The sequence below is a fragment of the Oncorhynchus mykiss genome, chromosome 15 (assembly GCF_013265735.2).
Source record: "Oncorhynchus mykiss isolate Arlee chromosome 15, USDA_OmykA_1.1, whole genome shotgun sequence".
NCBI classification, from domain to species: domain Eukaryota; kingdom Metazoa; phylum Chordata; class Actinopteri; order Salmoniformes; family Salmonidae; genus Oncorhynchus; species Oncorhynchus mykiss.
Genome location: NC_048579.1, coordinates 12,625,066 through 12,637,565, shown reverse-complemented (window position 1 = coordinate 12,637,565; position 12,500 = coordinate 12,625,066). Strand labels below are relative to the sequence as shown.

At 43.5% G+C, this 12,500-nt stretch overlaps 1 protein-coding gene across 6 annotated transcripts in view; it reads right to left on the bottom strand.

Annotated features, from left to right (window-relative positions):
* Window positions 1-12,500, bottom strand: part of LOC110489591 (RAB11-binding protein RELCH homolog) — a 77,426-nt gene that overhangs the window by 1,991 nt on the left and 62,935 nt on the right. For 5 of the 6 annotated variants that reach the window (XM_036943713.1, XM_036943715.1, XM_036943717.1 and 2 more), the window contains 5 exons: window positions 11,631-11,694; window positions 9,161-9,299; window positions 8,946-9,062; window positions 6,952-7,040; window positions 6,673-6,743 (listed from right to left, as the gene is read on the bottom strand). In XM_036943713.1, coding sequence (XP_036799608.1) covers window positions 6,673-6,743; window positions 6,952-7,040; window positions 8,946-9,062; window positions 9,161-9,299; window positions 11,631-11,694 — 480 coding nt within the window. Of the gene's footprint in view, window positions 1-6,672; window positions 6,744-6,951; window positions 7,041-8,929; window positions 9,063-9,160; window positions 9,300-11,630; window positions 11,695-12,500 lie in introns of all 6 variants that reach the window. The other variant, XR_005036042.1, reaches the window with a different exon arrangement.

Below are 12,500 nucleotides of genomic sequence, written 5' to 3'. Positions count from 1 at the left end.
CTCACCAGGGGAGATGGTCAGATTCGCGTTTATCATCAAAGGAATGAGCGTTACACCGAGGCCTGTACTCTGGAGAGGGATCGATTTGGAGGTGGAGGGTCCATGACGGACCCTCCACCATGACGGTCTGGGGCGGTGTGTCACAGCATCATCGGACTGAGCTTGTTGTCATTGCAGGCAATATCACCGCTGTGCGTTACAGGGAAGACATCCTCCTCCCTCATGTGGTACCCTTCCTGCAGGCTCATCCTGACATGACTCTCCAGCATGACAATGCCACCAGCCATACTGCTCATTCTGTGCGTGATTTACTGCAAGACAGGAATGTCAGTGTTCTGCCATGGCCAGTGAAGAGCCCGGATCTCAATCCCACAGAGCACGTCTGGGACCTGTTGGATTCGAGGGTGAGTAGAAAGGCCTCTTTAGTGTCCTAAGTTTTCATAACTGTGACCTTAATTGCCTAACGTCTGTAAACTATTAGTGTCTTAATGACCGTTCCACAGGTGCATGAATTGTTTATGGTTCATTGTACAAGCATGGGAAACAGTGTTTAAACACTTTACAATGAAGATCTGTGAAGTTATTTGGATTTTTACGAATTATCTTTGAAAGACAGGGTCCTGAAAAAGGGCTGTTAATGTTTTTGCTGAGTTTAGATGATATAGTGCACAATGGGATAGATTATGCATGGCGTATACCAAACATTAAGAACACATTCCTAATATTGAGGACCCCCCACTCTTTTTTTCCTCTCGGAAGAGCCTCAATTCGTCGGGGCATCGACTCTACAAGATGTCGAAAGCGTTCCATAGGGATGCTGGCACCTGTTGAATCCAATGCTTCCCACAGTTGTGTCAAATTGGCTGGATTGGGTGGACCTTTTTTGATACACACGGGAAACTGTTGAGTTTAAAAATCCCAGCAGCGTTGCAGTTCTTGACACACCCCATTCAAAAGGTACTTAAATCTCTTGTCTCGCCCATTCACCCTCTGAATGGCACTCGTACACAATCCATGTCTCAAGGCTTAAAAATCCATATTTAACCCGTCTCCTCCGCTTCATCTACACGAATTGAAGTGGATTTAACAAGTGACATCAATAAGGGATCACAGTTTCCACCTGGATTCACCTGGTCAGTCTATGTCATGGAAGGAGCAGGTGTTCCTAATGTTTTGTATGAGAAAGTTAGACGCACAAATATCCTACCCCAAATACATGCTAACCTCTCACCATTACAATAACAGGGGAGGTTAGCATTTTATAATCACACCCTAAATACATGCTAACCTCTCACCATTACAATTACAGGGGAGGTTAGCATTTTATAATCACACCCCAAATACATGCTAACCTCTCACCATTACAATAACAGGGGAGGTTAGCATTTTATAATCACACCCCAAATACATGCTAACCTCTCACCATTACAATTACAGGGGAGGTTAGCATTTTATAATCACACCACAAATACATGCTAACCTCTCACCATTACAATAACAGGGGAGGTTAGCATTTTATAATCACACCCCAAATACATGCTAACCTCTCACCATTACAATAACAGGGGAGGTTAGCATTTTATAATCACACCCCAAATACATGCTAACCTCTCACCATTACAATAACAGGGGAGGTTAGCATTTTATAATCACACCCCAAATACATGCTAACCTCTCACCATTACAATAACAGGGGAGGTTAGCATTTTATAAACACACCCCAAATACATGCTAACCTCTCACCATTACAATAACAGGGGAGGTTAGCATTTTATAATCACACCCCAAATACATGCTAACCTCTCACCATTACAATTACAGGGGAGGTCAGCATGTCTTGGGGGGTATGATATTTGTGGGTCTAACTTTCTCACTCATTATTCAGGACTATCCGTAATCATGGTACCATCCACATTAAATGTAAAAGTGTTAAGAAACATATTTCATTCTTATTTACAATAAAAGTGACTCCAAAATAATGTAATCATTGCACTCTAGGAGGAATATGGGAACAAAGTCTTAACTTTTGACAACTTTCATACACAAGTGAATTTGTCCCAATACTTTTGGACCCCTGAAATGGGGGGGCCTGTGTACAAAAAGTTCTGTAATTTCTACATTTTTCACCCGATATGGATGAAAATACCCTCGAATTAAAGCTGCTAGTCCGCACTTCAACCTCATAGTCAATGTATCACTTCAGAGTACCAAAACAATATATTTGGAGCTGACTGTAGATAGCCTGAAGAATGGGAAATTATTACATAGGTACACTGAATGGTTTTTACAGGCTATCATTCATCTAGAATGTTTTGTATATAATCTCAATATTCTTGGTCTCCCTAAACATCCAATTCAGAGATGTGTTGCTGTTAACTGTCCGATTATAAAACTCTAATTTCTTTGCCTTGACCATGTGACCATATAACTAGACTGGGAAAAGCAGTCGCTTGAGTGTTAACGATAAAAGTTCCTTCTGTTCTCTACTGACTGACAGTTAAGAGAGTTCCTCTTTTTCTCCCTCTCTGCCTAACTGGGGTTGAACAACAGCAGATAGGACGCAGTAACAACATCACAACGACATATGGTCAATACTGGAATGAAAGTTATGAGCCACCGTAAAATGCTGGAGTTGAGCTGCTTAGTCGTAACATGCTTGTTGAGAGACGTGATAACACAAGCCCATATCGGGGATGGATCCTGTCATTAGACTTCAGTGTTGTCTCTGACACTGTGCATTATGATCACAGAGATTCTAGTTATAACTGTTGTCTCTGACACTGTGCATTATGATGACAGAGATTCTAGTTATAACTGTTGTCTTTGACACTGTGTATTACAATGACAGAGATTCTAGTTATAACTGTTGTCTCTGACACTGTGCATTACAATGACAGAGATTCTAGTTATAACTGTTGTCTTTGACACTGTGCATTACAATGACAGAGATTCTAGTTATAACTGTTGTCTTTGACACTGTGCATTACAATGACAGAGATTCTAGTTATAACTGTTGTCTTTGACACTGTGCATTACAATGACAGAGATTCTAGTTATAACTGTTGTCTCTGACACTGTGCATTATGATGACAGAGATTCTAGTTATAACTGTTGTCTTTGACACTGTGCATTATGATGACAGAGATTCTAGTTATAACTGTTGTCTCTGACACTGTGCATTATGATGACAGAGATTCTAGTTATAACTGTTGTCTCTGACACTGTGCATTATGATGACAGAGATTCTAGTTATAACTGTTGTCTCTGACACTGTGCATTATGATGACAGAGATTCTAGTTATAACTGTTGTCTCTGACACTGTGCATTACAATGACAGAGATTCTAGTTATAACTGTTGTCTCTGACACGGTGCATTACAATGACAGAGATTCTAGTTATAACTGTTGTCTTTGACACTGTGCATTATGATGACAGAGATTCTAGTTATAACTGTTGTCTCTGACACTGTGCATTATGATGACAGAGATTCTAGTTATAACTGTTGTCTCTGACACTGTGCATTATGATGACAGAGATTCTAGTTATAACTGTTGTCTCTGACACTGTGCATTATGATGACAGATATTCTAGTTATAACTGTTGTCTCTGACACTGTGCATTATGACAGAGATTCTAGTTATAACTGTTGTCTCTGACACTGTGCATTATGATGACAGAGATTCTAGTTATAACTGTTGTCTCTGACACTGTGCATTATGATGACAGAGATTCTAGTTATAACTGTTGTCTCTGACACTGTGCATTATGACAGAGATTCTAGTTATAACTGTTGTCTCTGACACTGTGCATTATGATGACAGAGATTCTAGTTATAACTGTTGTCTCTGACACTGTGCATTACAATGACAGAGATTCTAGTTATAACTGTTGTCTCTGACACTGTGCATTATGATGACAGAGATTCTAGTTATAACTGTTGTCTCTGACACTGTGCATTACAATGACAGAGATTCTAGTTATAACTGTTGTCTTTGACACTGTGCATTACAATGACAGAGATTCTAGTTATAACTGTTGTCTTTGACACTGTGCATTACAATGACAGAGATTCTAGTTATAACTGTTGTCTTTGACACTGTGCATTACAATGACAGAGATTCTAGTTATAACTGTTGTCTCTGACACTGTGCATTATGATGACAGAGATTCTAGTTATAACTGTTGTCTTTGACACTGTGCATTATGATGACAGAGATTCTAGTTATAACTGTTGTCTCTGACACTGTGCATTATGATGACAGAGATTCTAGTTATAACTGTTGTCTCTGACACTGTGCATTATGATGACAGAGATTCTAGTTGTAACTGTTGTCTCTTACACTGTGCATTATGATGACAGAGATTCTAGTTATAACTGTTGTCTCTGACACTGTGCAGTACAATGACAGAGATTCTAGTTATAACTGTTGTCTCTGACACTGTGCATTATGACAGAGATTCTAGTTATAACTGTTGTCTCTGACACTGTGCATTACAATGACAGAGATTCTAGTTATAACTGTTGTCTCTGACACGGTGCATTACAATGACAGAGATTCTAGTTATAACTGTTGTCTTTGACACTGTGCATTATGATGACAGAGATTCTAGTTATAACTGTTGTCTCTGACACTGTGCATTATGATGACAGAGATTCTAGTTATAACTGTTGTCTCTGACACTGTGCATTATGATGACAGAGATTCTAGTTATAACTGTTGTCTCTGACACTGTGCATTATGATGACAGAGATTCTAGTTATAACTGTTGTCTCTGACACTGTGCATTATGACAGAGATTCTAGTTATAACTGTTGTCTCTGACACTGTGCATTATGATGACAGAGATTCTAGTTATAACTGTTGTCTCTGACACTGTGCATTACAATGACAGAGATTCTAGTTATAACTGTTGTCTCTGACACTGCATTATGACATGATGATGACATTCTTTGAAGAGAAAAACAGCCTAAAAACAATTAAGGCAGAAAACTATTGTGTGTGTGTTGCTAGGCTACAGCCTCAGAGTTCAAATGTTGAAATGTTGATGCACACACATCCCTCCTCCTCTCACCCACACTACGGCTGTACTCCTCCCTAAACTCCCCTCTTATCACCCACACTACGGCTGTACTCCTCCCTAAACTCCCCTCTTATCACCCACACTACGGCTGTACTCCTCCCTAAACTCCCCTCCTATCACCCACACTACGGCTGTACTCCTCCCTAAACTCCCCTCTTATCACCCACACTACGGCTGTACTCCTCCCTAAACTCCCCTCCTCCTATCACCCACACTACGGCTGTACTCCTCCCTAAACTCCCCTCCTATCACCCACACTACGGCTGTACTCCTCCCTAAACTCCCCTCTTATCACCCACACTACGGCTGTACTCCTCCCTAAACTCCCCTCCTCCTATCACCCACACTACAGCTGTACTCCTCCCTAAACTCCCCTCCTCCCCTCACCACGGCTGTACACCTCCCTAAACTCCCCTCCTCCTATCACCCACACTACAGCTGTACTCCTCCCTAAACTCCCCTCCTCCTATCACCCACACTACGGCTGTACTCCTCCACACTACGGCTGTACTCCTCCCTAAACTCCTCTCCTCCTATCACCCACACTACGGATGTACTCATCCCTAAACTCCCCTCCTCCTCTCACCCACACTACGGCTGTACTCCTCCCTAAACTCCTCTCCTCCTATCACCCACACTACGGCTGTACTACTCCCTAAACTCCCCTCCTCCTATCACCCACACTACGCTGTACTCCTCCACACTACGGCTGTACTCCTCCCTAAACTCCCCTCTTCCTCTCACCCACACTACGGCTGTACTCCTCCCTAAACTCCCCTCCTCCTATCACCCACACTACGACTGTACTCCTCCCTAAACTCCCCTCCTCCTCTCACCCACACTACGGCTGTACTCCTCCCTAAACTCCCCTCCTCCTCTCACCCACACTACGGCTGTACTCCTCCCTAAACTCTCCTCTTATCACCCACACTACGCTGTACTCCTCCACACTACGGCTGTACTCCTCCCTAAACTCCCCTCTTCCTCTCACCCACACTACGGCTGTACTCCTCCCTAAACTCCCCTCCTCCTATCACCCACACTACGACTGTACTCCTCCCTAAACTCCCCTCCTCCTATCACCCACACTACGGCTGTACTCCTCCCTAAACTCCCCTCCTCCTATCACCCACACTACGGCTGTACTCCTCCCTAAACTCCCCTCCTCCTATCACCCACACTACGGCTGGGTCCCAATGCTCTTTGAAAGCTTTCTGCCCTCCTCCCTCACCATGGTTTCTCTACCTGTTTTCTGAAGCCAGGAAACCAGAGGGTCATGTGACTGTGACCCGGCAAGTCCCGCGTAGCTCAGTTGGTAGAGCAAGGCGCTTGCAGCGCCAGGGTGGTGGGTTTGATTCGCCAGGGGGGACCAGTACGGAAAACATTAACAAATGTATGCAGTCACTACAGTAAGTCGCTTTGGATAAGAGCCTCTGCTAAATGACAAAATAAATAAAATAAAAAGACTCATGTTTGGGATCAAAACCAGCAGGCTAGGAAAGTGTGTGTGTGTGTGTGTGTGTTTTGAATGCTCTGACATAGCACACAGACACATGGGCGCTGTTTTAATGGTGTGTGTTAGTACTCACCCCTCAGCCTGTCCGATCCCTCTGTTCTCTACCTTGGTTTCCCCCTCCTTGATCATGGAGCTCAGGATCACCTGCAACAAGACACACAGCGGAAAATATGCCAGATTGCTGTGCTGTGGAAAGTATGCCTGGTGAGTCTCCCTTCTGGAGACAACATCACGCTGTGTGGTGAGTGGTCTGGGACAGGGAATCAGCTGGTCTTTAGCTGGCATGGGAAACAGGTCAGTTGATGGAGTTTGGAAGAGCTACTGTATGGTCAATGTGAGAGTGCGTGTGTACCTCGTGTTCAGGAGATAGCTGTTCCATGTCCGCCCTCAGACACCTCAGTCCAGGCAGGAAGTGATTCACCATAACCTCCTCTGAGATGACTGGAACAGGAAGTCAAGGAGAGGACAACCAAACACTAACAGAGTTGAAAAAAACTTACCAGACATCTAAATACTAACACAGGGGTTTAACAACACATATTGGACAACCAAACACTAACAGAGTTTAAATAAATGTTTTACTAGACAACTGATGACTAACACAGAGTTGAACTACACTAATATTGGACAACCAAACACTAACAGAGTTTAAATAAATGTTTTACTAGACAACTGATGACTAACACAGAGTTGAACTACACTAATATTGGACAACCAAACACTAACAGAGTTTAAATAAATGTTTTACTAGACAACTGATGACTAACACAGAGTTGAACTACACTAATATTGGACAACCAGACACCAACACAGTTTTACAAAACCTACTGACCAACTGAACACTTACAGCACACAGAGTTTAACAACAGTGAACACTTGACCACCACACACTAACACAAGTAGGTAAGATTCGTGAGGATGGTACATGACTACATTACCCAGAGGGCCACAGTACTTCCACTGGCTCGTCGCACACTGATGATGTCACAGCCTCAGACTCTGATAGTGAGCGATCTGTCAGGGGTTTTGCCACTGTGACCAAAGCTACATGAGACCCCCAGTATAACCTGCTATAATCACACAGTACCAAGCCTCAGACAGCTGGTTGAGGCTTGGTACCAAGCCTCAGCCAGCTGGGTGGGTAGTGGGTGGGTGTGGGTGTATGAAGGTCACCAGGTGGTGGGTATGTGATGGGTGGGTGGTGGGTAAGGGTGTATGAAAGTCACCAAAGAGGAGGTTAGGGAGGTCTCTGAGCTGTGAAATATGCCCTTGTGGAACCACACCATTTTGGGAACACATTCAGGGAAGGACATGCATGCATGCCCACGCACTGAGCCCTATGCTGGGAACTCTGACCAAAGGCTTGGAGCCAGCTCTCCCTCTCTCATTTTCTCTCCTGGCTTCTCCCTCTCTAAGGTGGGCTGTGGTCTCTTTCTCTCTCTCTCGCGCTCCTTCTCTCTGTGGGCTGTGGTCTGTCTCTAACTCCCTCCCTCTCTCTCAGTCAACCCTGTAATTAGCCTACAGTGCCAAAACAGAGAGAGTTTATGTTCCTTTTTCCACTCACCAACGGGATAGGCTACCACCACACACACACACACACACACACACCTCTGTCACACATATACAAAGATCAAAGCTGATGCCAAAGACTAAAGACCTTTAGCATAGATAAAATGGTTGACATCAGCTAGAAAAGTTTGAAGGCACACAAACATAGAAATCATTTTCTATTATAGCTGTATGTTTGTGTGCCTTCAAACTTTTCTAGCTGATGTCAACCATATATTTATATATATATATAAATAACAAAACAGGGCAGGGTAAGTTAAGCCCAGAACCACAAATAGTGAACTTTTAACCCCCTGTCGCATAGGACCCACTGACTACAGCAACCTAGGCTGACTACAGCAACCTAGTCTGACTACAGCAACCTAGTCTGACTACAGCAACCTAGTCTGACTACAGCAACCTAGTCTGACTACAGCAACCTAGTCTGACTACAGCAACCTAGTCTGACTACAGTAACCTAGTCTGACTACAGTAACCTAGTCTGACTACAGCAACCTAGTCTGACTACAGCAACCTAGTCTGACTACAGCAACCTAGTCTGACTACAGTAACCTAGTCTGACTACAGTAACCTAGTCTTGACCTAGGTCGTGTTATTCCAAAGACAGAATCTGAGAAACGGCTCTAAAAAAGTTACATTAAAAAAGGTTACTCAACTTGGTACATGTAGCTGTTGGCCTAAACAATGAATAAAGGGTGAGCTAAGTTTTGAACACACCGTAGCAGGACACACACACACACACACACACACGTTGGTGGTACAGAAGGTGAAGGACACAGCAGCATGAGAGAGCGCTGTAGGCCTCAAACAGCTGAGTAGCGATGTCTATCCTCTTCCTCTCTGTAGTCTGGGCGTTGTTATCCAACGCCAGCTTGTGGAGGTGGGGGAGCACAACTGAAAGATGAAAAACACACTATTACTCTGTGTGTGTGTGTGTGTGTGTGAGCCACTTTTTTGCGTGTGCCTTTGCATTAGTGTGTGACAGTACTGACACTCGTCTCTGAAGCGTGGCTCAGTGTTGGGTCCGACCCGGCCAAAGGTCCTGATGATCTCCATGTGTAGAGAGTGTTGGTCCTGGTACTGTGGGTCCTCCAGGAAGGACGCCAGCTGCATCTTCACACGCTCCAATAGCTGGTACATACAAACACATGAATATACACACAGTCATGTATATATATATATACAGTGCCTTGCGAAAGTATTCGGCCCCCTTGAACTTTGCGACCTTTTGCCACATTTCAGGCTTCAAACATAAAGATATAAAACTGTATTTTTTTGTGAAGAATCAACAAACAACAAGTGGGACACAATCATGAAGTGGAACGACATTTATTGGATATTTCAAACTTTTTTAACAAATCAAAAACTGAAAAATTGGGCGTGCAAAATTATTCAGCCCCTTTACTTTCAGTGCAGCAAACTCTCTCCAGAAGTTCAGTGAGGATCTCTGAATGATCCAATGTTGACCTAAATGACTAATGATGATAAATACAATCCACCTGTGTGTAATCAAGTCTCCGTATAAATGCACCTGCACTGTGATAGTCTCAGAGGTCCGTCAAAAGCGCAGAGAGCATCATGAAGAACAAGGAACACACCAGGCAGGTCCGAGATACTGTTGTGAAGAAGTTTAAAGCCGGATTTGGATACAAAAATATTTCCCAAGCTTTAAACATCCCAAGGAGCACTGTGCAAGCGATAATATTGAAATGGAAGGAGTATCAGACCACTGCAACTCTACCAAGACCTGGCCGTCCCTCTAAACTTTCAGCTCATACAAGGTGAAGACTGATCAGAGATGCAGCCAAGAGGCCCACGATCACTCTGGATGAACTGCAGAGATCTACAGCTGAGGTGGGAGACTCTGTCCATAGGACAACAATCAGTATATTGCACAAATCTGGCCTTTATGGAAGAGTGGCAAGAAGAAAGCCATTTCTTAAAGATATCCATAAAAAGTGTTGTTTAAAGTTTGCCACAAGCCACCTGGGAGACACACCAACCATGTGGAAGAAGGTGCTCTGGTCAGATGAAACCAAAATTGAACTTTTTGGCAACAATGCAAAACGTTATGTTTGGCGTAAAAGCAACACAGCTCATCACCCTGAACACACCATGCCCACTGTCAAACATGGTGGTGGCAGCATCATGGTTTGGGCCTGCTTTTCTTCAGCAGGGACAGGGAAGATGGTTAAAATGGGAAGATGGGAAGATGGATGGAGCCAAATACAGGACCATTCTGGAAGAAAACCTGATGGAGTCTGCAAAAGACCTGAGACTGGGACGGAGATTTGTCTTCCAACAAGACAATGATCCAAAACATAAAGCAAAATCTACAATGGAATGGTTCAAAAATAAACATATCCAGGTGTTAGAATGGCCAAGTCAAAGTCCAGACCTGAATTGGGAAAAAATTTCAGTCTCTCGATGTGCAAACTGATAGAGACATACCCCAAGCGACTTACAGCTGTAATCGCTTGCTGGACTTTTTGGGGCGCCCTGAAGCATTCTTCACAACATTTGAACCGCTCTCCTTGAAGTTCTCGATGATCCGATAAATGGTTGATTTAGGTGCAATCTTACTGGCAGCAATATCCTTGCCTGTGAAGCCCTTTTGTGCAAAGCAATGATGACGGCACGTGTTTCCTTGCAGGTAACCATGGTTGACAGAGGAAGAACAATGATTCCAAGCACCACCCTCCTTTTGAAGCTTCCAGCCTGGGGCAGCAGGGTAGCCTAGAGCGTTGGGCTAGTAACCGAAAGGTTGCAAGTTCCAATCCCCGAGCTGACAAGGTACAAATCTGTCGTTCTTCCCCTGAACAAGGCAGTTAACCCACTGTTCCTAGGCTGTCATTGAAAATAAGAATTTGTTCTTAACTGACTAGCCTAGTTAAATAAAAAATAAAAAATAAATACAACTCAATCATCATGACAGAGTGATCTCCAGCCTTGTCCTCGTCAACACTCACACCTGTGTTCACGAGAGAGTCACTGACATGTCAGCTGGTCCTTTTGTGGCAGGGCTGAAATGCAGTGGACATGTTTTTGGGGGATTCAGTTAATTTGCATGGCAAAGAGGGACTTTGCAATTAATTGCAATTCATCTGATCACTCTTCATAACATTCTGGAGTGTATGCAAATTGCCATCATACAAACTGAGGCAGCAGACTTGGTGAAAATTAATATTTGTGTCATTCTCAAAACTTCTGGCCACGACTGTATGTAAACTTCTGACCCACTGGGAATGTTATGAAAGAAATAAAAGCTGAAATAAATCATTCTCTCTACTATTATTCTGACATTTCACATTCTTAAAATAATTTGGCTAAGGTGTATGTAAACTTCCGACTTCAACTGTACACACACACACACACACACACACACACACACACACACACACACGTTCATGCATGTGTGTAGTATGTACATGTATATCTGTTTGTAAATATCGACGTTGGTACCTCTTTGTGTGTGACCATCTCCATGATGGTACCAAAGGCAGGGATAGTAGAGATCCTAACTGACCTGTAAACCAGACAGGAGTTACAATAGAGACAGCTCTCAGCTTTATAAACACTACAAGGTGCAGCTCTGACAATAACAATATAAAACTGACCAACACCAACCAAGAGGATACGAGAGAGAGAGAGAGAGAGGGAGGAAGAGGTTACGAGAGAGAGAGGGAGGAAGAGGTTACGAGAGAGAGAGAGAGAGGGAGGAAGAGGTTACGAGAGAGAGAGGGAGGAAGAGGTTAGGAGTGAAGGTTAGGAGGGAGAGAGGAAGGAAGAGGTTAGGAGGGAGAGAGGAAGAGGGGAGGTTAGGAGGGAGAGAGAGGTGAAGACAATCAGGACCTGAGGGTTGGAGGAGGGATCTGCTAAAAAGTGGGTGAGGAGGAAAGGGGTTAAGATATTACAGCTGAGCATGCTGGGATACCTCGAAATGCAGCCAATCAGAGAACGGGTTGAGTTAGTGTTGCAGACAGATGATGCGATGAACATGATTGGGTAGTTACTAGATGGTTATGCCAGAAAGGACAAAATCACCTATATCTTCAGTACATTAGATATTGTATATTAATTAACTATAGTTAAGGTTTGGGCTTATGAAATGGTTTAGGTTAGAGGTAAGAATTTGGGTTAGTGCTTAAAATCACATTTTATATTTAGAACGCATCCTACTTCCGTCCTTTCACGGTTATATAGTGATGACCGGCTTGTGGTTTAGTGACGCAGGCTGGTGACCCAATAATAACTTGTGATGGGTAATGTCGCACACTGATGATGCGTGGTGTTAGTGACAGTCAACATTAACGTCACAGAACCGGTCGACCG